This window comes from Corella eumyota, chromosome 1, assembly GCF_963082875.1.
Source record: "Corella eumyota chromosome 1, kaCorEumy4.1, whole genome shotgun sequence".
Lineage (NCBI taxonomy): Eukaryota > Metazoa > Chordata > Ascidiacea > Phlebobranchia > Corellidae > Corella > Corella eumyota.
In genome coordinates this window covers 15,335,792-15,359,862 of record NC_137490.1, presented here as the reverse complement: position 1 = coordinate 15,359,862, position 24,071 = coordinate 15,335,792, and the positions used below count along the sequence as shown (strand labels likewise).

General features: G+C 29.5%; 5 protein-coding genes across 6 annotated transcripts; 4 read left to right on the top strand and 1 right to left on the bottom strand.

The window, feature by feature from the left end:
• The first annotated feature begins 1,684 nt into the window (after window positions 1-1,684).
• LOC145758370 (uncharacterized) lies at window positions 1,685-6,754 on the top strand. The gene is made up of 14 exons (XM_082572507.1): window positions 1,685-2,664; window positions 3,228-3,298; window positions 3,394-3,514; window positions 3,600-3,677; window positions 3,781-3,901; window positions 3,985-4,115; window positions 4,191-4,354; window positions 4,503-4,632; window positions 4,837-4,984; window positions 5,048-5,157; window positions 5,293-5,376; window positions 5,563-5,729; window positions 5,797-5,971; window positions 6,054-6,754. Exons 1-14 carry the CDS (start codon window positions 1,960-1,962, stop codon window positions 6,336-6,338), a joined length of 2,490 nt encoding a protein of 829 aa, XP_082428633.1. The 5' UTR covers window positions 1,685-1,959; the 3' UTR covers window positions 6,339-6,754.
• Window positions 6,755-7,780: 1,026 nt separating this feature from the next.
• Window positions 7,781-11,161, top strand: LOC145740775 (uncharacterized). The gene is made up of 7 exons (XM_082558617.1): window positions 7,781-7,921; window positions 8,211-8,398; window positions 9,113-9,287; window positions 9,589-9,748; window positions 9,886-10,038; window positions 10,107-10,204; window positions 10,283-11,161. The coding sequence occupies exons 1-7, from the start codon at window positions 7,844-7,846 to the stop codon at window positions 10,646-10,648; spliced, it is 1,218 nt and encodes a 405-aa protein (XP_082414743.1). The 5' UTR covers window positions 7,781-7,843; the 3' UTR covers window positions 10,649-11,161.
• On the bottom strand, window positions 10,761-12,556 carry LOC145740777 (uncharacterized). 2 transcript variants are annotated; one of them, XM_082558621.1, is made up of 5 exons: window positions 12,491-12,556; window positions 12,012-12,145; window positions 11,764-11,870; window positions 11,533-11,672; window positions 10,761-11,356 (listed from the first exon to the last, which is right to left on the bottom strand). In XM_082558621.1, exons 2-5 carry the CDS (start codon window positions 12,099-12,101, stop codon window positions 11,154-11,156), a joined length of 540 nt encoding a protein of 179 aa, XP_082414747.1. In that variant the 5' UTR covers window positions 12,102-12,145; window positions 12,491-12,556; the 3' UTR covers window positions 10,761-11,153. The 2 variants fall into 2 exon arrangements, with proteins under 2 accessions (XP_082414747.1, XP_082414746.1); XM_082558620.1 differs by lacking the exon at window positions 12,491-12,556 and having other exon boundaries at window positions 10,762-11,356; window positions 12,012-12,274.
• Window positions 12,557-18,703: 6,147 nt separating this feature from the next.
• On the top strand, window positions 18,704-20,708 carry LOC145763914 (GTP-binding protein 10-like). The gene is made up of 2 exons (XM_082575468.1): window positions 18,704-18,773; window positions 19,353-20,708. The coding sequence occupies exon 2, from the start codon at window positions 19,368-19,370 to the stop codon at window positions 20,535-20,537; it is 1,170 nt and encodes a 389-aa protein (XP_082431594.1). The 5' UTR covers window positions 18,704-18,773; window positions 19,353-19,367; the 3' UTR covers window positions 20,538-20,708.
• LOC145763915 (tetraspanin-36-like) lies at window positions 20,622-23,905 on the top strand. Its single transcript, XM_082575469.1, has 6 exons — window positions 20,622-20,811; window positions 20,998-21,177; window positions 21,555-21,755; window positions 22,055-22,219; window positions 22,433-22,516; window positions 22,809-23,905. The coding sequence occupies exons 1-6, from the start codon at window positions 20,752-20,754 to the stop codon at window positions 22,902-22,904; spliced, it is 786 nt and encodes a 261-aa protein (XP_082431595.1). The 5' UTR covers window positions 20,622-20,751; the 3' UTR covers window positions 22,905-23,905.
• The last annotated feature ends 166 nt before the right edge of the window (window positions 23,906-24,071 follow it).

The window sequence follows — 24,071 nt, the reverse complement described above, 5'->3', positions numbered from 1 at the left end:
GATTGAAATGAATAGATTTATGGCGCCCATAAAAAGTGATAACTATTTGCTGAAATACTTAAAGGTAGTTGGAAGCAAACTTAGCGATGCGCTGATCGTTATTTACCGCAAAAACGCTAATGATTTATAGCTTTAAAGAATGCCTAAATAAAGCATTGGCCGTTTGTTATTCATTGGTAGTGTAGGCATTACCTTTGTATATAAGCTTTTGTTAAAAAATGTTGCATTTTATTAATATTGCATAATCAGATTTTATTTGTGGTAATTATATAAATAATATTTATACAGAGATAAAACTAAAAAGCTTGATGTTTATATAGGTTGTTTTATTCAGGCTCAAATATTACTTTATTTTAGAAAGGCAAAAAACTTGATTTTGTATCAGCGAAAAATTTTAAGTACAACAGACAAGTTGCAAACAATATAAGCAATGCCACTCAATCGTCAAACTTCATTTTCTTCAGTGACGTCATCTAGTGGATTTCATTCGTCATCCAACGATACAATAATACCCTCTCATAAACTGACTGTTCCAGATAGCAAGCACGTTTCAATGCACAAAGGTAACATGCTCAAAACATTGTTAAGTATAGGCGCTTATCATATAACGATACACATAAGTATAGGTTTATACATTACTTTAAACCTACACTTACTGTAGTGGTTCCTTTAAATGATTTTGTTGATTCGCTTATGGGGTAATAAAATATTTTGTTTGATTTTACATAGTATCGAGTTCCGCGCAAACTTATCGAAGCAGACAAGGCGGATTACGTCGCCATCGACTTTCACAATGTCGAATCACTCCTTTAAACGTCGAAAAGTTGACGGTAAGCTTTTGGATTATTCGAACAAAACTATACACTAAACGTTGGTTTTTTTATAAAACCATCACGTAAATTTGTGTCACCAAGGACCATTTTCCTTTCCTGTTAAATAAAAATAAATAAAACTTAAAAATATTTAACATTTTAGCCACTAGTTAAAATATGATGTGTAATATTCACGTGTCTTTAATTTAAAAGTTAGGATTTTGATAAATCTAATAAAAAAAATTAATTTGACCCTCCCTAATGATGTTCTATTGTTGTTGACATCTTTTGATATCAAAGCGGTAAACACACAATAAACAATCAACATTGCTTGGTAATTAAATTAGAATATCAAATTACGGACCCATAGTTATAGTTGATTGGGATTGGTTATAACTGAGCAATTGTAAAGTGCGCTAGTAAAATTATAAGAAAAATTTGTTTTCTATGTTCAAAATTAAAATCGTGAGGGTAAAGATAATATCCAAGGTTTTGGAGTGAAGGTTTTGGTAACTTGTAAAAGTTAAAATATTTTTAGACTTTAGTTATAAGTTGAATAATGGTTTTATGTATTTTATAGTGAAGACGACCTTGTTCTTAAAGAGTTTAGTTTATTAAAATAAACAAACAAGAAGTTGGTATTTTAATGGATTGTTTAGCAGTAAAATTGTCTCTGGCGTTGAATTGACATAAAATCATATTTTATTATGAAACTTTTTTGCAAAGTAAAAGTTTTTGTCAATATCAGCAAATGCGTTCGATAAAAATTTTTTCTTTGTGTTTTTGACCCCAACTTTTAACAAATCGTTTCAATCAAACTCTGACGTAAAACAAAATAGACAGACGTAATTTAAATGGTTTCCACACGACGCCTGTAATAATATTTTGCCGTGTAACTCAGGTGTAAAACTTTTGTTAAACCGTTAGGACGCTTAGCAAGCTATTACGGTGATAAATAAAGGAACAACAAGAAATCACGTCTTTTGTTGATGTCACGTTCGTTTAGTGTTATATGTAAGACACGTAAAAATAACAACTGTCTTTTGTTGGCAAAAGTATACGTCAGCAAAAAAATTAACGTCAGCATAAAGTAATAATATTTGCCTAGATTTAGAAAATTGTTATAAATTTACAAGAATATCTCGTGATGAGCTTAAGACGGGAAAAATGGGACGATTTTTTACGCAAAAATGCAACGTGCACCGCAGAATTGATGCCGGGATTTGAACTAGCAGTTCCGGTTCAAACCGGAAGTATATCGGAAGGTGGGATAATTATTTCCGAAGACTCAGATGCTGAAAATGAAGATCAAACTACTGCATTTAACTTTTTTGCTAGCAACCGGTTAACCAATCTACATAGGAAAACAAATGCTCAAGAACGGCACTGGGTCGGTAACTCTAACGTTAATACCTTAAGCACGTTTTCTAAGTCGTTTTTAATGACTGAAACGGGGGATTGTTATGGCAATGAGAACCTATTACCACCAAGAACGTGCCCAGGTGTTCAGACTTTAAACCTCGCCACTTCGTCGTTTAAAAACATTCCGACTTATTCAAAAGAGTCGGAGAGGTTAAGCGTAAGTCACCAATCTATCGACAGCATGGGATCCGTAAGGCCAAGGTCAAATTTGACGACTATTAACAGACAAAAAGCTCATTCTATTCCGCGCGAACGTCGTCTTTTGACACCCCACGATGCCAACACTTCAAGTAGCGCACGCAGTTCAATTAAAAGTGAATCGAGCGCTTGGTCAAGACAAAGATTGCGAAGACATCCGAAACTGGAATCAAGGCGAAGATCTCAAACCAGAAATATGAAAAATTTAAAAACAGCAAAGCCAGGGGAAAAGGTGGATTAATTTAAATATTTGTTTATCTATAAATTATATATAATTTAGCAATCAAGTACCGGAACAATGATTCTTAAAAATGTTCTTGCAAATCGATATTCGTAAGGTAATGGGGTTTTACCACTTTAGGTTTTTATATGCGATATCAAAAAATTAATACTAAAAGGTGGTAGAAAACCTAATTTTGTTAAAAGCAACATCATGACCACTTAAAACACGAGTGTGTTTATCTAATGTTATAGAAAGGGTGCGAAATAAAATTTTAAGTTTTATTAAATTTGTTTAAAAATGGTATTGTATCAACAATATTAGCACTTTAAAAAATCTTAAACTTTCCAATTGTGTGAATAAAGATCAAAATTATAAATGCACCTGTGATTTAAATTATACAGTTCTTAAAACAATATTGTTTAATTTTGCTGTATATTTTGCACGTTGTTGTACTGCTTTGAGAACAAATAAACCTTTTATGAATATTTTATTTTTTATATTTTATAGTTATGTTATTACCTAATTGCCCTGCCAAGTTATTTTATCCTTATTAAAATATTTATGTATTTTAGCCAATTGAAAAGTTAAGACGGATCTTAAGATGTATTCGGATCATAGTGGAGGTTTGCATAACATTAAGAAGGTGAGAATAAAATTTTTTTACTTTTGGTAAGTTTTAGAAGATTTTTAAATTGTTTATTTAATTATGATTTAATGTATATTGACCTAAATATGTAGATCCGTCAAAGTAAAAAAGCCGAAAAACCAACTAACCTTAAGAGAAATGCAACTTAACCTTCAAGATGATATGAACAAAAAATTGCCTTTCAATCCTCATTACTTTAGTGCATCATATGTGGTAAGTGCATCATGTTATGTTGTTATTAAATAAAACTACATTGTATTATTTTTTTATTTAAATTACTTTTTTTTTCAACGTATAGGCAAACAAGGGAAGTAGTAAACTGAAGCATTTGCTAGCCATAGCACCCGAAGCTAGAACAAAACGCCATGTTAAAATGGTAGAAAATTTTTTTAATTACATAACATTAAAAAAAACTATTGTAAAATAAGTTTGGTTGGGTTATTTATTTAAAATAATATTTTTATGTTGTGGTAATGCAGATCCATACTTTGGTTCAAAACAAAAATGCGTTTTCTAAGCACCCTGTACACATTCGCTTGAAGTTATGTCAAGTTATGATTTACCAAAGCTACGAATCCCGACGAGTTATTATTAAACAAGGTAAATACATTTTGTAACAAATTTAATTTTTATGTTTTTTTACAAGAAAAATACGAAGTCAAAAATTTTTCGTTATTTTGAAGGTCATCCTCCTACTGCATTTTACATTATTTTATCTGGTACTTGCATGGTAAATACAATAGAACAAGGAACTGACGAGGAAGATGTCGTTCAAACTGTAAACGAAATCAAAGAAGGCGAAGTATTTGGCGAGGTACGAAAATACAAATGTCTTACTGAAAATGTCGTCATACTAAAATAAAAATTTTAAATCAATTTCTAATTTCAGGTTGCACTTTTAAACGAAACAGCAAGGACAGCATCAGTTGTATGCAAAGATGACGTCGAACTCTTAGTGATATACAAAGAAGATTTTGACGATACAGTAAGGGGCCCAATCTATAAACAAAGGGAAGAAGTGGTGGAATATTGCAGAAATTTACACTTACTGAGGTAATAGATTATTGCTTTAAAAGGTGTTAATATAGCGTTTCTTTAATTAGATTTCGATATTATAAACTGAATATTAATCTATATGAATAGCAAAACTTAGAAAATTTTGTGTTTAAATCAATTTAAAAAAAATAAACTTTTGTTTTAGTGATTGGCCAGTAGACTGCCTTAAAAACTCATCCTTCGCCAACTTTCAATATCAATACTTTCGAAAAGAAACAGTTGTCGTCAGAAATAATCTTCTTTCTAGTTTTCTTGTTTTCGTGAAGTCGGGAAAGGTAAATAAATAAGTATAAAACAGTCATAAATATAAAAATGTTATACATGAATAATTACTTAGTTTTTGTTTTAAAAATATGGAAGAAAAGAATACCTGCAAAACTAACTTGATACTTTTTTAATATAAGATTGTTTTGGCAAACTACCTAATGTTTCATTGTACGGTTTTTAATAATAGCTTTGTACCTTATTTATGCTTTTAGTGTCGAATAGTTTGTACACTAGATGGCACACGAAACGCGCTTGAGCAAAGCTATGAACTCAAACCAAGAATGCGAAGTCTTGAAGTGAAGACCATGCTACCTTTACTTAACACTAACGCAAGAAATAAAGTTGTGCACCCTAGAAGTCGTAAGTATAAGAAACATGATCACGTTTTAAGAAATACCATAACTTGTATTAATATTTTAATAGAATCTTTGATGCCATCGAACGCGGCGAACTTATTAAACATTCCTATGACAAAACCAACAAGAGTAACTCTTTCAAGTTGTACTGGACTTGAAATAAATAGAAAAAGGCGGGTAGGTATTAATAGCAAAACTATAAGTTGGCAGTGCAGGCAAATGTCACGTTTTATTACAAACAAAGCTAATATTTAAAATTGACAAAGACTTCCTTATTTTAACTAAATTTATTTGCTTTTATTTTATATACAGTATTCGTCTAACTCTAACGCCAATAAAAAATGTGACAGAGATTTGCAAAAGGAAATGCATGAAAGAAAACGACAAATCATAGTGGTAATTGTCATTCATTTTCTGCTTTTGACGCATCCAGTTTTTGTTATTCATGTGACAATAAATAAATAAATTTAAAAAAGTTTAATAAACACATTTACTTAAAATAGCCTGTCATATAACTTTACAATTAAAGTCCTTGTTTTACCTTTAAAAACAATATTTATACATAAGCATTACATTGCTTAGGAGACAGTATCTATGATGAACGGTGGAAGAAAAAGTCGATTCCCATTGTTAAACCCCGACCCGGAAAAGTCGTTGGGCCGAATTCACGAACTTGGGCCACTTACATATCAGCCAATAACAAACAAAAAAGTTTCGTTGCCAACGCTAAGCGATAATGAAAACACGAGGTTGGTAATTAAAAAAAAACTTTCTTTAATTGCTAGTAGCTGTAACTTGTAAATATGTATTTTACAGAGTTTATGGTCGGAGACCAGTCCGAATGTCTGTCGTCGAAGATACGCCTTACACAATCTCTAAACAGGGTAATTTACATAGGGGGAATTCCCAGGCACGACTTTTGTTAAATCCAGGATCGGCCGCTAAACCAAAATTTGCTCAAATTGCAGTTCTTAAACCAGGATGTGTGTTTGTAAGTACAACAAACTTAGTGTTTTATCGCATATTTATTCACCTAGGTTGACATGGATTTTTATTTACTTTTTTTTTATCAGGGTATTGAAGAAATGATGAAGCGAACCAACCTTCGTCTTTCTCTTATCTCGGAAGGTGCTGAGTGTATATTCTTGTCCAAAAAACTGTTTTTAAAACACGCCAACGGTAATGCGCTGCGTCGGGTGAACGCGCTGGTCGGTCGGTATCCAACTGAAGATTTTATTCGGAATCAGTTGAACGAACAAGCAGACTGGTGCAGTTTTCGAAAGAACGTCGTGAAAGATATTTTAGACAGAAGAGAGGGAAAGTTGGAAATGGCTACCTTTCTAAAAGCAAATCAGTGATATTTTAGTTTGTTTAGTATCTGCAGACTGCAATATATAATTATTGCACGTGGTGTCTGATTTTTAACCCTAAAAGCACTTAGTATTACATATAGATCGCTTTGTATATAAAAATAGCAAAAAAATGTGACTCATTTAAAATAAATTGTGGCCTAGCAATATTTACGCTTATCGACATATACCCAAACACACTATAAATTGTATTTTTAGAACGTTTATTGTTTATATTTTTAAACTATTCTTGCAAATATCACTTAAAAGTAGAAGCAAAAACCACGAATTGAATTAAAACAACGTTTAGTTTTTGAACCCAGGGCCTTCCTTTTGCTGATACAGAATTTATTTCCTATACATATATTGGTCACATGTATCTTTATTGTTGTTTTTTTCTTTATCCCACACATATTATTAATATACTGTAAGGAATAATAACAGTAATTTGTGCATCTATAATACATTTAAGAACGTAGGCCTTAATGAAATTCTATTTACAGTCTTATGCGTCTAAACCTTAAAGCGAAAAAATGGATTTTTTTTCTCAAAAAGTAGACTTGTTGGTAGCCTCTGCTTAAAGCAAAAAAGCGTTGGTTTTACAAACGTACATTTAGGTTAAATATGTGGTGGCAGGCTCAGTTTGTGTTCAATTTGAAGGCATAGAAGTTTTATTGGTTTAGTTGTAAGGGTAGATTTTTTTGAGTCACTATAGTTTATATAAAATTATAATGTAATTTACGAAATCAATTTACAATTGCGAAATATAGCAATTTAAAAGAAAAAATTACGTATTTATTTTACTTTTGTTATTTTGAATGAATTCAAAAGTAGGTTGTTTGCTCGCGCAGTATGTCGCGGTAGTTCTTTTGTTTATTGTCACAAAGTTAAAAGGGCCATTGTGAGAGTTTATTTTGTTAGGAGCTTTAACATGAAATTGAACCTTTTAATTGGAGAGAGGTTTTGAAGTGTGTAAAAGTGGAATGATGTTTATAGTGCGATTTTACAGGATTGTTAAACTTTATAGCCTTATGGACAGTTGACAAGTCAGCAAGCACGTTTCTGTAGCCATAGCTATTAGTTTTGACTTATAATTTAAATGTTATTTTAATTTTAACGTGTACAAAAATAAGAGTGATATACTGTATATGAGCTAATCGTTGTGTTGAAACTGAACCTTTGTAAACAGTCAGTCATAAATCTGAATAATACAGACCGGATAGTGAATAGTACTCTTTTTAAACGGCTTCGTGAAACTGATTCGGAACGCATTTAAGCGCCCATGTAAAAGGGCTTACAATGTTCACGTTCTTTATGAATTACAACCCAGTTAAGTAATTCAAAGATCAGCTAAAAATTTACATTATGTTAGGCGCCAGAATTTATAATAACACCAGTTAAATATTAGATAACGTTAACTTATACTTAATTTTGCTTATATTGCTTTGCAGTGGTTAAAAGGTTTTTATGTCAAAACAAGTTTTATAAAGTAGTCGCCAAAAGGTTTTGTAAATATGTTTAACAACACAACACATTGTGAGGTCCAGCCGAGTTTCAATTACGCACTACTTGTTGTTTTTCCAATTGCTCAGGTAATATTTGTTTAGCAACTTTTAAATGGGGTTTACAACTTGTTTATTTAAAAATAAAGAATGGAGAACGGTTAACTTTAATATTCATGGAAATTACGAAATACTTTTAACGTTTCATGATAAGGGGTAATATGGCATTTATTTTTGCCTCGAATTAATATGTTGTCAATATTTGTTTAAGTATCTAAAATATCAGCCTAATTCATTTTCCATCGATTTTCCTGGTTAAAGTGGGATGGCATGATAAATTAAATATTCATTAATCAACGTTATTTTTAACACAAAACAGATACTTATAAATGGATTTGTGTGTCTGGGTGCTTTCAACAGTCGCACGAAATTACGTCAGAACTACGTAACTTATAACGTCATCAGCACTCTTATAGCCAACATGATTTTCGGTGTGTTTTCACTTTACGGGATACTAAATGCTGTTTATTCATTAGAAAGGGGGGAGTCGAAAATTGATCCATTGCGGTAAGTTTTAAGTCCCACGCAAAATTTTACAAGCCATGAGAAATTTTATTTTTATTTTAATTTCTTATTTCAATGTTTTTTTTTGTTAAGGTAGTATTCTAGAAGGTAGTCCCATATGTAAAAATTTGAGGTGTAGGTTAAAATCAAATAAGAAACCAGCATTAAATGCTTTAATGCAAATATCAATTTTTCAAACAAAAACTAGACTAAAAATCCTTAATTTGCAATTCTTACGAAAACAATAAGCAAAACGACAGCAATACTTCCTTTTCAATTTAAGTTACTTATTTTTTTATAACTTGTTTATTTAACAAATATTACATTTGTTTATTAACAACAATAGACATAAATTAATAATTTAATTAAGTAATATATTTAGTTTTTTAATTTTTGTTTTTATCTGACTTTGTGGTTAACCCTTAGTTAAGGGCCGGTGTTGGTAGCATATAATTAGTTTATAAATATAAGGCTAATATGTTACTCTTATGTTTATAAGTTTAAGTGTTTTTAAACTTTAGAAATATGCATTCTTTTTTAAAAAATAATAACGCAGTTGTTTTTATAAACTTTTTTTTAACTATTACAAAATTAACGTCATGAATTGTACAAGTGTGTAGTACAAAAAAACCAACAGTGCACGTGTACGAGTGAAGTGTTATTCGTATGGACTTATATAATGCCAATTTCATGGTTAATTTTCACATGTACATTTAGAATTGATAACAACGACCCCTCGCATACGACATTGAAAATGTGGTGGGCTTTTCGTGCTACCACTTCAGCTTGTTTGTTTCTTATCATGAGCGGAAATATCGCCGCATTGGCGTACAGTGTCTGGAAAAGGCTGAGTTACATAAACACGTCTGGCTTCAATATTAAGGAAAATAAGGTAATGCACGTAATAACGTATACAGACTATTATTAGTGTTATTGAACTTTATTCGATGTTACAAATTAGGGTTTCGAAATGCTAATGCTTTTAACGTTACTTCGAAATGTAAAAATAGATGTGGTTAATTTTGCATGTAGAATACATTTGTTTTTAATTTGTTGGTTAAATATAAGTTATGAATTACAATTGAGTTATAGAATAATATATTTTTTAAATGCCACAACTATAACATTCTTCATTGACTTCCTTTTATTTTATTGTATTTTTTTACATATTTGATTACTTTCCTTTGTTTTAGAATGGGTTTGCAAAAAGCAAAATCAAAGCTCTAGTTATTTTAAGTTGTGCCTGGCTTATACCAATCATAATGATTATTACCTCGTCGTTCTTATGGAACTGTGTGGAATACTGTACCTGTTTTCAAGGCTCGTACGGCGATAAATATATCTGCCAACAAGGTTTCTTAAATGGTTTTTAAATAAAAATTTGATGTGACAAGCAAAAGTACAAAATAATTAAAATCCAAAAAAAATATTTTAACCAGGGCTAATGCAAGAAAAAAATTTTAAGCACTAATCGTTTTACCTTTATTTAGATATACAGATTGATTGTTCAGCAGTTTTGGAACCTTTAAAGAAGAGTTTTCTTCTAACTGGAACAGTGATTTGGAGCCTAGCAGGAATCGTGTCGGTTTCTGTTTTAATATCTTCCATCAACCGCCAACTTTCACAAAAACCCTCACGCGCAGGTAAATATCACTGTTTGACAAAAATATTTTGAAACTTTGTCATGTTTGTTTTTTTAAACCGTTGATAGGTTACTCGCCCACGAAACGCAGCGAAGTACCGATTAGTGACGTCATTTCGAATCGCAGCGAAGTTTCGGTGTTAACTTCGAACGGGAGAATTGAGCAGGTTGGATTTTTATTCAAAGTGGTCAACACAATTTTTTTTTCAATTATTTAAAAACTAATTTTTTAATTTTACTTTTAGACCAATCAATTTACAACCAAAAAAATAGTGAAAAAGTTTCGTTTTTCCACTCTTCATTACTCGATCAAATTTTTATTTTGGCTTACTTCTACTTTTATTCTTTTCACCACTCCGTTTATGGTTTTACCAATTATAGAATTGGCCACGGACAAGGTGATCTCTCACAAAATTGTAACCATCGGGATATCGTTATGTTTATTTTACTCAATGATGTGCCCGTTTATATTGGTATATTATATTCCAATGCTGAGAGAGGCCGTGCGAAAACTCTACATAGCCGCTATCTGTTGCAAGGCAACTGTAACTGTAGTTAGTCCCGCCACTACTCGCAATACGAGAAGGCAAGTTCAACTTGCAAAAGGGTGAAAACAATATTACCTTAAATTGTGAAGTTAGAATAATCTGACTTGACGTATAAGTAGTTTATCAAAAACTATACAACATAGCTCTTACTAACTTCTTTATTTACCAAATTTTTTAACTAAAATAATTTAAATCGGACCAACTAAAACAAAGCACAATGTAAACTGCTTACAAACTGCAAGCTCACAAACTGCAAGCTTACAAACTGCAAGCTTACATTGTGGTACAATGCAATAATTAACTGCAATATTGAAATTTTATTAAATTGAAATAGATGTAAGTTATTAGCAGTGGCTGTGGTTGCTTAAACAAAGAAAGAAAGAAGTACTTTTGCATTTAAATGTCTAAGCACAAAACGTTAGAAGACAAAACTTTATTGTTTTTATTATGTTTTAGATTAAAAATTGTCGGAATTGCTTCTGTAATTGCTTTACTATTTGCAAACACCTTAGCTTAATGCTTGAAATTTCCTATTTCTTACTGCAATATAGAAATTTGCAGCGATGCATTATTTTTGCCATTGTTGCAATATTCCAGCCATGACAGAAGGCGTTTTTTTCTGATTGTGTTTCATCATTTCGTCCAGGTATTTCTTTTCTTTCGATTTTTCCCATTCTGGGTCAATTAAACTAGCACCCTCTTGCAAAATCAGACCCTGTTCCCAAGGCTTTTGTGTTAGTTGTAATTCGCATTTCCGTTCTTCTCGTATAACTGCAATACAAATTTTATTATTTTGTATATATAAGTTTTGTAAATATACAGTAGGTATGCAATCTTTATATATTGAGGTATGCTGTTATTTTTACACGTAAAAACAATGTTACGAATGTGTAAAAAGCTGATATATAAATTTATAAAAATCTGAAATATAAAAAAGGCTTTTTTACCTTCTATGCTCGGTAGTAGAACATGTATTTCGGTGTTGGTTTTGTTTAAAAGTTCAGGGTTGTGGGTTTCTACTTGCTGTAAATACGGTGGTAATTTCGGGTTTGCCTTTGGAACTAAGTCCGGTTCAGCTACTTTATGCCTAAAAAAGTAATAACATTTAGATAGTCTACAAGATTCCAAGTCTTTGTACTTTTTAGCAATACCTTCAAAATAAGAAATATTGTGCTTACTTTCTGCATCGTTTAATCGTTGGACTTAACCCATTTAAATGTTGATTTGAAAGCAGAAATAATTTAATATTGGCAGAAAATTCATTTTTGTCTGGTTGGATGAAACCCTACATAAAACAAGAAATGTAATCTTGTAAAATAAGAATAATATTGACAAACATGAACATGTATTTACATTACCTATACACCTTGACTTTAATACATGTATGGTTCAGTAAATAAGAACGTTTAGATATATTGTAACTTACTGTATGTTTTGAGATACTCCATAAGCTTAAAGTTTTTTCTGTTAATTTTTCCGGAATATCCGCTTCTTCCAAGCATGTCGATTCAGCCATTGACCTTTTTTAAATTAAATTACCATGTCCACATTTCTTTAAACCTTTAGTAATTTTTTTTTTATGTGAAAACTTTTCTATTACTTGAAAAGCAAAAACATTATCCTTAACTTATGTATTGTCAAAACCCAATGAAGAAATCAATGACATAACAAAGCTATTGTTAAAGGTAATAAAGCCATTCATTGTGTAAAATTATAAATCAGTTAAAGTGGTTTAACAAAGAAACGCGAAACACTCCCGTTTAGCCTGGATACTTATTATTTCATTCAGGTTTTGAATAAATATTATTCGTCACTTTATAATAAAAAATGAGTTTTTTCCCTTAACACAGCCAATGTTAAGTTTAACATTTTAAATTACGCTGCTTTACAAAACGTAGTCTATACCTAATTACTGTATATTATCTACTGCTTATTCTTCGTTTTGACATCTCTTCACTTTTCAATTTCTACAGCTAAAAGGTAAGGCTTTTACCGCATCTCCTAACAACATATGATCAGTATACAGTGATTTAAGCTTAGTGTTGCAAATTTTATTCTAAAGGTTCGCAAAAAGAATTCGTTGTCTTGTCCTATTCCTGTTTTCTTTGTCGCCGGCCTGTAGCAACAACCTTTAAACGCCTTTCTTTGTTTTCAAAACATGACTTAAAATGAATCTTGTTATTTGATATTTAAGCTATAGCGAAGAGCTTTTGACAGTATATTATTCAACACTTGGCTAAAACTAACATTTTAATGTTTGGTCACGTGATTGCAAGATAAACAACGTGAATTATTAATATACACAGTCGTTCTTGTTGTTTTTTAAAGCGTTCTTGTTGTTTTTTATTTTCGTATTAACTTAATATGGTAGTATTTGTATTATCGAGGGGGGAATGCTGTTGTAACTTTATTTAACTATCTGTAAACGCCAAGTCTAAGGACAAATAGTGTGGTGTTGGTGCGGCTCGAACAAGAAACCTTTCGGCTCTTAGTTCGATGTTATAACCGCTATACCACACTGTTTGGTGCTTTTATTTTAAAGTTTTAAAATAATTGGAAATTTGGTTTTAGCAATATTTATTATTCTATAATTTTGTACATTAATAAAATTGTTTTATATTTTACTATGTTTTATTTTTATATATCCTTTTCCTCTCAAAAATTTATGATGAAATACTTAAACATTTCTAAAAATTAAAATCGGAAATAATCAACTGTATAGAATAACGTTTATCGTGCAAATTAATTTGATCAGGCAATTAACAGCTCCTAATTTTTCCCGGTATGACAGTAGTAACACTTTTAAATTTGAATGCCTTTAATTAATTGATATTTTTTCTTTTTTTTTATTAAAAGAAAAATAGTATAAAATATTTTTACAGTTTGTAAGTGGAAGCAATAGACTAAAATATTGGCTTATTATGAAAGAAAAAAAGGCTTAATTATGAAAGTTATTCTATTCCTTCTTATTATTATTCAAATATCAACATCTCATTCATTGGGGCAGATACAAAATAAAAGTAAAAATTTTAAAATTAAAATTTATTAAAAATTGAAAGTTATCCATGACTTGAGTTTTTTTTTACATTTTAGTGATATCAAGTGCTCGTATAAGACGCGGGGCAGTGGATTTTCATCATGCCATTCGCTGTTATCAACCGGGTATTATTCAATTTAAAACGTATGGAAACTACGGATGCTACTGCGGCTTTTCTGGAAGTGGAATACCAATAGATGACACTGATAAGTAAAAATTAATATTAAAACCGATACAAAAATTCTATATTTTTAATAATTATAAAAACTTAACTGACGATGTTTTTTAAGGTGTTGTCAGGTACATGACTTGTGTTATAGCGATGCGGGAAAAGTGAAAAAAACCACTTGGGAAAGTTTTTTCCTAGTTGGCTCGACACTGTTAAGTAGTTATGACATGATGTGTGAAGATGGAAAAGTAATATGCGGTAACAAGTTTCTAAGTGGTTTCGTTTAACAAAAATGGTAATCTAAATGGTCTGTCATGTAAATGTTTAGTTGTATTTACTAAAACTTTGTGTTTAGCTATTAACTCACCTTACAAGTCAAAGTTATGCTCATGCGATAAAGAAGCAGCTGAATGTTTTCATCAAGCAAGCGCAACTTTTCATCCTCAACTATATGCTGTTGACAACAGCAAATACTGTAAATAGTAACTTTTATAATTTGTTTTACATCAACTATTTAACTGTTTTTGTAATTAATTATTGCAGGTGTTTCTGGAGCTGATTATACTTCTCTCAACCTGTCTTTCTTCGAAAACAGATGTAATATTCTTGATTATTTATTTATTGTGCTCTTTTTTAATCGTACTTTCTATTTTAGACGACCCTGTTAAAGCCTTACCCAGCGATGAAGTCATTAATAAAACTGAAGTATACAATTTATCGAAAAATAAAAAAGAGAACGACGTGGCTGAAAATATGACTAATGACGTTGCCGACACTAGAGATAATTATAAAAAGATTGAAAGCAATACAACTACGAATGATAGCTTTGAAAATACGACGAACAATGTTAAAAATATTCTTTTTAATGAAACAAAAATAAACGACAAAAAGGTAGATGAAGATCTTTTGAAGAATCGAGAATTCGAAAACGAAACATTACCTATTTTTATTTCCGCGAATGAAACAACCGTGCTGCAAACACAAAGCACAAAACCTCACCTTTTATCAAATAGGTACAATAAAACAAAAATATTAATTTTCCTAAATGTTTCCTCTATACCTTATTTGGTTAACCAAACACTGCAAGAAAGTACAACGACTGTAAACAATCATAATACAAAGCAAGAAAACTCAACAGAAAATAAAGGAATTAACAATATTACTGGTATTGTGGTTTATAAGCTACGAACTAACACTTCAAGCAAGCCCGAAGCCAGCTCAGAAAACGCGACGAAACCTCAAACAAGCACTAATGCTAATACAATTAGCACAACATCAGAAAATTCAACTAATAACAATGCAATAGTAGTTTTATTAAAAAATAATACAGAATTTTCGTTTAAGAAAAATAATGTAACGAAGAACTCATCAATCAACGGTAAAAAATTTACTTTAAGGACTAATTATCAAAATGTTTTTCAAGTAAACAAAACGGGTTGCAGTACAATTCTAACAGTTTCAATGCAATTACATATTTTTTTACTTATTAATATACTAATTTTACTTTAATAATTTGTTTTTTAAAGCAACATTGTTTATTTGATTTATTTGCAGATATGGTAATTTTTTCTGAGTAATGTAGCCTATGTTTATAATTTTAATTAATTTTTTTTTAACGGTGTTTAAAAATTTGCTAAATATTGTGTATAAAAAATGTATTTGTTTAATTAATAATGTTTTTTTTTAAATATTCAATTTAACTGAGCTAATATTATTTTTACATTTAGTGATGTAAGGTATTTTAACGATAATAATATTACAATGTTTGCATACTTTAAATTAATGTTGTTGAAAATGTTCTCATTTGAGGTAAGAAAATATAAATTGCATAAAATCTAATTTTTAGTTTGTTTTATTGCGTTTAATTTTAATTATAAAGCACTTTTTCACTTAGGTGATGTATGTAACTTGCCTAGCTGTATGCTTTGCTTGGTCTTTAGTATACAAAAACTACATTCACCCTTTAAAACTACCTTCCACCATTAAACTTGGTTCAATAACTTTATTTGGAATCTGCATTTTTTGTACTCTGTGGAAATGGTAGGTTGGCATTTTAAGTAAGCTAAACTAAAATATTAAAAATTATAACATTTTAAAAAGGTGTATTGATTTATTCATTGAACATTAACTTTCTATTTTAATTTAGGCAAATTATTTTTGTACTGTTGGATGTTTTAGTCTCTTATATTATTATTCGATTATTTCCTCATAAATGTAAACTGTAAGTACTGTTACTTGATGTAATTTTAACTTAAAAAAAGTTACAATATTGTTTGGAATCTATTTACAAAAATTGTAAAATCTTAGTCTTTTATTTCCTAGTAAAAATTGAGTTATAACTGTTCAAACTTATTTTTAAGTCAAACAAAAAATTATTTTTTTAAGGTTAGTGTTTATATTTTCTATGGGATTTTTGTTAACATGTCATTTTTTTGTTTGGTATGACTACTATTTTACCCAGAATATATCCACAATATCAAATTTTACAGGGTAAGTTTTATTTCAAGTGTTTTTACATTGTGTTAAGTTTAGTTTACAATGTGTCAAGATTTTGTGTTTTGAATACAATGTTCAAATTTTCTGCATTATTTTTAGACCTTTAATGATAGTGACACAACGCATTACATCTCTTGCCTTCAATATTAACGACGGTAATTTTTTATTTAAATCACAATTCAATTTTAGTTCTTAAACTTTTTTCCCAAACAAATTTTTATGTAAGCAAAAATATATTTTTTTGATATTACCACTTTTTTGTATTTATTGTATGGGCAAGGATTAAATAAGGATCAAGATTCGTTAAACGATATTCAAAAACGATACGCCATTAGGTAATTTTTTAAACATTTGTGGTTAAAAGCCTACTCTTGTAGTAGATCTAACGTTTTTTTTAACTATTCTGTATTTAAAATTACTAAACTTTTGTAATATTTCCTTTAGAAAAATACCAACGGTGTCAGAATACTTGGCATACATGTTTTTTGGCATAATTACTGGACCTTTTGTATTTTATAAGGATTTCATTTCTGCTATTAGTGGAAAAAAATTAGCCTGTGTTAGCAAGGTATTGCCTGACGAGTAGTATTATTTTTTTATTTTTAATTACGGTTCAATAATGTATTTAAATTGTTTTTATTAATATATTTTTATTTATATAGTAATTTTAAGTTTTATACCCATTTTAGAAATTCATAATCACAAAACTGACAAGCTTGGTCATTGTTGTCGTATTATTTAAAATTGGGCAATTGTACTTCCCATTCAAAATAAATACAGGTAATAAAATGCAAAATTTTATTTATTTTTTGTTGAAGAACACTGTCATCGATTTCTAGAATTGCAATAACTAACTGTTAATATTTTTTGTTTAGATGATGCATTCGTAAAATCGACTTTACTATTTTATAGGATTGTATTTTTGCATCTTACATGCATATCTGCACGGTGCAAATATTACGTGGCCTGGTTGTCCGGTATTTTTGTTTAAAAAAAATATTTTTTTTTTAAACTTTTTCATTGTTATTAATTAGCTTAATTTTTATTACAGAAATTTTTACTTTTTATTTGTATTTTCAAAGGTGAAGCAATTGGTTGTGCTGCTGGCATTGGATTCAGCGGTTATGATAAAAATGGGAACGACCAATGGGATAATATTAAAAATATTGATATTTTAAAAGTTGAGGTAATTATTAAGTATTTATGATGATATTCTATATTCAAACGTTCTTAATTTTATTCGCTAATTATATTTTTAAAATAGTTTTTAACATTTGTAGACTGCCACAGGAATAAAATCGTTAGTTGGTAATTGGAATTTACGGACAATATTGTGGTTAAAATTGTAAGTTAAATGAAAAATAAAAATCTGTATTACGTTTACTACAAACAACTCCGTTCTATAACCCCCCTAAAATGTTATAGATTAACTAAGGATAGGCTACCAAAAAATATTTACTCGGGCGGAAGTTTGTTGTTATGTACAATTTGGCACGGATTTTTTCCTGGTTACTATCTTTTGATGCTAAATCATGGGTTATGTGGATTAGCCCAAACTAAGGTGGATAAGTCTATATACTTTCTCTTTGAATAAAAAGTTGATTTAGGTTTTTTAACACTTATGTATATTTTTAGTTATTTATTCCTTTTCTATTTAGTTTCGCAAGTTTTTTGGGCCTTGGTTTCAAGTTTCAACACACCGAAAAGTGTTTTACGAGCTTGTTACGTTTTTTATAACTCAAGCAGCGAATTGTTATTGCACCGTTGGTATTGTTATGTTGGAATGGAACATATGTATGAAGTTTTATAGGTAATACATTTATGTTCCTATTTACCAAAGATAGTTGACTCACAGTATAATATTTATGTTTACTGAAAAGGGGGTCTTAATAATTAAAAAAAATAGAATAAAGTTGAAAGCTTAAGTTTTATTAAAAACAATATTTATTTTAACAGATCATTTTGGTTTGCTGGGCATATAATACCAATTGCTATGCTTGTGATTATACCAAACAAAACAAACTCAGTGGCTTCAAATAATTTTGATAAACTACCCACAAAGAAAACTTCTTAAATAATATATTTTGTCGCTTTTTAATTGCAATCTTGCATTAAAATAATTATATTTTATTGTATGTATATAATATACGCAAACATATTATATTGCTCTATGCATCATTTTAGCTTTTAAATTTTGTTGCAAATTATCACGTAACTGTTTAACTTTATTGTTGTTATATGTGCACTATTTGAAAATTGTAATATATATTTATTTTAATTATTTAAAACTGGCGCTTTTTATTAGGGGATAAACTATGTTGCAATAGTATTATTTAGTTAAAAATATTTGGTAACACAGCGTCACATGACTTTGTTTTTTCTTAAAAAAACGGAACTGTTACTTTTTGCTAGCATTGCTGTTATTTGATGTTTGTTATTTATTAAACCTTTAACCTTAGGTGAAGAGCTTCTTTTACTTTAAATGGGTAAGCATTTTTTTGATTATTTTTTTCTTGTAAACTAAAACATTCGAAACTAAACAATTACTCAGTAATGTTATAACTTAAGTGGCAAGTGCAATGTTAAAATAATTCTTGAGATCTGTAGTTGCTAACTAAAAAGTATACCTCTTTCTGTCTGTTGCAATTACTTATTGGCGCCAAAAAAACAAAACGCCAAATTACGTTTACCACAATCTGTTTATTGAACACTATCCTCTTCTGATAAATGTTGCCATGGGGTTTAAAATTTAATCCTTTAAATACCTTAATTTACTGCTGTGGATTTTTACAGGTTTAACACTAAACTTACATACATGAAATATTTAAAAAAAATGTTAATGCAAAATAGATTGCTGTAATTGCTAAATACTGATGTCAGGATGTATAAATACTTTAAAAACAAAATTGTTTTGCGTACACTTTCAAGCACCACTAGCAGACTAGTGAACTGTAACCACAACAATTCAATAAATTAGGCAATATCATAATGCAATTAAGAAAAACATCACACTTAAGTCATTAATAATCTTTATACAAAATTGAAAAAGATGTTAAAATTTACAGGAAAGAAAAATTAAAATGGTTCGCTTGACTTGGAGAAATTTAATTCGAAAATACAACCATTCCTTTGTTGACAAAGTGCGGATTCATGCAAGGGGTGGCACAGGAGGAAATGGAGTTCAATCTTTGGGGGGTATGGGAGGCAGGGGTGGGGATGTATACATTGTCGCATCAACTGACCCAAAATTTTCACTCAAAAACTTTAATAGTTTGTATCCTGAAAAGAGGTTTGTTGCCGATAACGGGCAGCATGCTTCACGACGGGCTTTGTGTGGGTTGCAGGGTGCCAGTATTTTTATAAAAGCTCCACTGGGCATTGAAATACTGGATGGAATAACCGAGAAGAAAATAGGCGAAATAAATGACAAAAATGACAAGGTTTTGGTTTCACGAGGTGGTCGGGGGGCAAATCGAATGAGCCGCTTTGTTCCAGCTAAATCAAAGGGGAAAAGTTTGTTCTTGGACTTAAAACTTATTGCTGATGTGGGTTTTGTTGGATTCCCAAATGCTGGAAAATCCACTTTATTAAGTAAACTTTCACGTGCTTTACCTAGAATAGCAAATTATCCTTTTACAACTATAAATCCAGAAATTGGGGTCATAGAGTACAAAGACTTTCGAAAAATCACTTTAGCAGATTTGCCTGGGCTTATAGAAGGTGCTCATTTGAATTTGGGTCGGGGTCATTCATTTTTGAAGCACATTGAACGAACAAACCTTCTTATGTTTGTAGTAGATGTGGGAGGATTTCAACTTTCTTATAAATCTCAATTCAGAGATGCATTTGAAACAGTACAACTCCTTACAAAAGAACTAGAACTTTACGATAAAACATTAATTAAAAAGCCTGCCTTACTGGTTGTTAACAAAATGGATACTGACAATTCACAAGAACAATTAGAAGAGTTGGAAAATAAAATGAAAAATTTTCAGAAGTATTTGCATTTGCTTCCCAAACATTATGCTCCAAAGAGGCAAATTGACTTTAAACATATTGTTCCCGTAACTGCAAAAGAGGGACTAGGAACTGATAAATTAACACTTTTGATTCGTGAAATGTTGGATAATAGAAGTTTTGTTAAATCTGACCTTGAAACTCCTAAATTAATTTATCAGACAGAAATCGAAAAAGATTTGTTAGAAGTTGATAATAGTGTTAAACCCTACACAAGAAAATTTTTAATATAAAATAATTAAAGTTTTACAATATTTTAAACTTTTCAAAACTAATTTTTGAATATGAGTATTTTAACCACTTAATTCTCAAGACACTGTTATTTTATATTATTGGTTTCAAATTAACAAAACTGGTTTATTTCATATGGCATCTTTTGTTACAGATTACTAAGTTTTCTATTATTTTTACCTGTTTAATTACTACAACCAAACAACTCTCTACAAAATGAATTTGTGCACTGCTCCGTTCAAGTGTATTATTTTTATTCTGAACATCCTGTTCTGGGTAAGTTTGTTGTTGGCATACTATGCCACTAATATACTTTACTAATTAGAAAAACATTCTACTGTAAAAATTATTTTTTTGACCTCAAATTTTAAATATAAAAAAAAATTTAGCATTATGTTTGTAAAAAAGGATGTCTATAAATATTGTTCAGCGTCACCTTTAAAATTACTTTTTAAATTTTAGTTGGTTGGTGCTGGTCTCATGTATGTTGGGATTAGCTTCATTTTATTGCATGATGGGAGTTTTGCTCAGGTCAGTGGTTGGCCAGCAGTCATTCTTTTAACCTCGGCAGCTATTCTCATTATTGGTGGGGTAACTGGATGTGTGGGTGCAGTCACCGAAAAGAAAGCTTGCCTTGGTTTGGTAAGTAAAAGTTGTTGTTGTTAGTGAAAATTTTTGCATCTTCAAATATTTGTTTTACGACTTTTAAACCTACTAAATACTGTCAAAGTACAAATGAAACTTGTCAATTCTATATGGTTATTTGCAATATATATATACTTTATCATAATAATCAATATATATATTTAATAACAGGTAATTGCTATTTTAAAATCGCAATAATTAGTTATATTGACTATTATTTTTATGGTTTTCCCCAAAAAATCTTATTACTTAAAGGTTAAAATTTTTAGAACACCATAAACTTATGGTGATTTTAGAAGTTTGTGATTTTAGAAGTTTAACTAACATTTTTAATTTATGCAATTATTTGTTTTATAAATAATTTTAATTTTCAGTTTCTTGTGTTTCTGGCTTCTGTTCTCATTGTTCAATTCTCTATCGGTGGAGTTATGCTCAACATTAGATCTGAGTCCAACACAAAGTTTTCAAACTTTGTTCTAAGTCAATTTGAGCAATATGGAAACGAAACAATTGATGTAAATGACACAACACCAATGTTTAATGCTACTTCCTTTATTGACGAGACGCAACAAAATGTAAGTCATTTATTAATAGATTATTTTAGAGTTTTTGCAATAAGTTTATACCAATAAGGTAATAATTGTTTTAATATATATATTTCGGTATTAAAAAGAATAAAAAGTAAGTTATTACAAATATTGAGTGTTAGTGTTCAATTTAAAAATAAATGTATATAATATTAAACATTTGTTGCCATAAATTGTTATTTGTTTTAAACTTTTTAATATAAGTCCAAAAATGTATAAATAAATGCTTTACAATATGTTAGTACTTTACAAAAAATTCAGTTTTATTTAAAAAGAATAATTTTTAGCTAAAATGTTGTGGATTTACTAACTACACAGACTGGACGAAATCAAACAGCTCTTGGGCATACAACAACCATTCATTTGTTCCTCTGTCATGCTGTAAACCAACCGACAATGCTAATGTAACCTGTACAGGAAATATAAAGCAACCCAACTTGATTTATACTGATGTGAGTTGATCTATGTTAAATGTTTACATGTCCAATACAAAAGTTGAACAATTGTTTTTTATAAAAAAATGTGTATTTTTTTATCAATTTAAAAAAAAAATGTTAAAAATTTTTTTTGATTTTTTTTTTTTTGAAAAATTTTGACCCTTTAATGGAATTTTATTAATTAACAATAAAAAATAAAAATTATATAATTTGTTTTTTTAAAAACAGGGTTGTGGAAATCAGATCCAAAATGCATTTCAGGAAATTTACAACTTTCTTCTGTATGCAGCCTTTGGAGTTGGCGCATTTATTGTAAGTTTAAACAATCTTATATTTAAATTTTTATGTTTACGATTAAACCGTACACAATAGGTTTTATATTCATTGTACGCCCCAAACATTCTTAGTGAGGCTTTGGATTTTTATTAACTTCCTTTTATAAATAATTGAACAATGTAATACAATGATAGTTCATAATAATATTGTAAATTTATTGTAGCATTTTATAATTTCCTTATATATATATATATATCTTTCTAAGCTAGTTCAACAAAACTTGACAATACTCCCTTAAATTATGTTAACTCACTACTCAACTTTGTAGCTTCTCGGATGCCTCATCATTATTGGATTCCTGTGCCGCAACAAAAACCAACCGTTTGCTTATTCTCACATCTCTCCAGGTTACACACAAGCTTAAACTCATAAAACCAACACCAGTCTGCGTCAATTTCCAGTAGTTCAGTAGTTTAATGGAATTTTTTGTTATTTTTTGTACAAAATTTAAAATTCAAACATAAGTTCTATGTTTTCCGTTTTATATTTTTTCTTAAACATATGTTATACCTTATCTATTCATATTTTTTTGGGTTAATTTTTTGCAATTTTTCTGTGTCTAACAATTGAATAAATACCAGTGCTAATATGTAAATTAAATATTTAAAAAATATCATAACTTGGATTTTAATAATACGACAAAAATTAATCCATCATTTTTTCACCAAATTGTTTTCAACTAAAACTACTTATTAAAATAAGTTTGCACAATTTGTAAAACCTATGTGTCTGAAAAATGTTCTAGTTTTTAAAAACAACTCCCAATGAATTATATCAACTTGAATATGAAATATCAACCTGTAAATATTTTTTATTTTTTGTTTAGTTATTTGCTTGATTTTTTTATTAATTTGCTATTTTTTTTTGTTATAAATATTAAAGGCTTTAAAACATGCAATGCAACAGCAATGCCAATGTTTTTTTGCAAATTTTATTTTGTTTTCATAATTTGTGTTCAATTTTTGTGCTATTTTGTCATTTTTTATAGTTTGTTATACACTTTATTCACACTAAAAATCAACTAAATAGGGTTAGATACAAAGTTAAAGTTTTACTTATTTTTTCGGGAAAATTTTTGTTGAACGGTTTTTCAAATATGAAAAACTTTTAATTTTTGGATATTACTTTGGTTGTGGCCTATTATCCTATTAACATGTATATTTAGTAATCCGACTATTTAATGTTGTTAAATATTACCATCCAAACATTGGTTAAACATGAAGCACAATTAAGACTGTATCATACAGAATTGCATGTATTCCACTGTCTATCATTTAACGTGTGGTTTATTAATTGTAACAATTTAGCTTGTGTTGTATATAGTAGTTGATGTCAGATACTTCAATACATAGTAAAACGAAAATATATGAATATTGGTTTTTAACAGGGTAATTTTGTAAGATTATACATTTAAATTTTTTTAATTTTGCTGAATTTATATCAATATTTACTTTTATACAAACTCTTGTAACCCTTTTTGATCTTACGCTTGGTTCACACGTACTCGTTGTTTTTAACAGGGATTAGGGCT

Coding starts and splice junctions, on each gene's coding strand:
- LOC145758370 (XM_082572507.1), top strand. CDS start 1,960: ATGAGCTTAAGACGGGAAAAATGGGACGATTTTTTACGCAAAAATGCA. Junction 2,665..3,227: donor CAGCAAAGCCAGGGGAAAAG/GTGGATTAATTT, acceptor TATGTATTTTAG/CCAATTGAAAAGTTAAGACG. Junction 4,633..4,836: donor TTTTCGTGAAGTCGGGAAAG/GTAAATAAATAA, acceptor TTATGCTTTTAG/TGTCGAATAGTTTGTACACT.
- LOC145740775 (XM_082558617.1), top strand. CDS start 7,844: ATGTTTAACAACACAACACATTGTGAGGTCCAGCCGAGTTTCAATTAC. Junction 9,749..9,885: donor TAAATATATCTGCCAACAAG/GTTTCTTAAATG, acceptor ACCTTTATTTAG/ATATACAGATTGATTGTTCA. Junction 10,205..10,282: donor CGAACGGGAGAATTGAGCAG/GTTGGATTTTTA, acceptor TTTTACTTTTAG/ACCAATCAATTTACAACCAA.
- LOC145740777 (XM_082558621.1), bottom strand. CDS start 12,101: ATGGCTGAATCGACATGCTTGGAAGAAGCGGATATTCCGGAAAAATTA. Junction 11,871..12,011: donor GGAGTATCTCAAAACATACA/GTAAGTTACAAT, acceptor TGTTTTATGTAG/GGTTTCATCCAACCAGACAA. Junction 11,357..11,532: donor TCTACTACCGAGCATAGAAG/GTAAAAAAGCCT, acceptor TTTGTATTGCAG/TTATACGAGAAGAACGGAAA.
- LOC145763914 (XM_082575468.1), top strand. CDS start 19,368: ATGGTTCGCTTGACTTGGAGAAATTTAATTCGAAAATACAACCATTCC.
- LOC145763915 (XM_082575469.1), top strand. CDS start 20,752: ATGAATTTGTGCACTGCTCCGTTCAAGTGTATTATTTTTATTCTGAAC. Junction 20,812..20,997: donor TTCTGAACATCCTGTTCTGG/GTAAGTTTGTTG, acceptor TTTAAATTTTAG/TTGGTTGGTGCTGGTCTCAT. Junction 21,178..21,554: donor AGAAAGCTTGCCTTGGTTTG/GTAAGTAAAAGT, acceptor TTTAATTTTCAG/TTTCTTGTGTTTCTGGCTTC.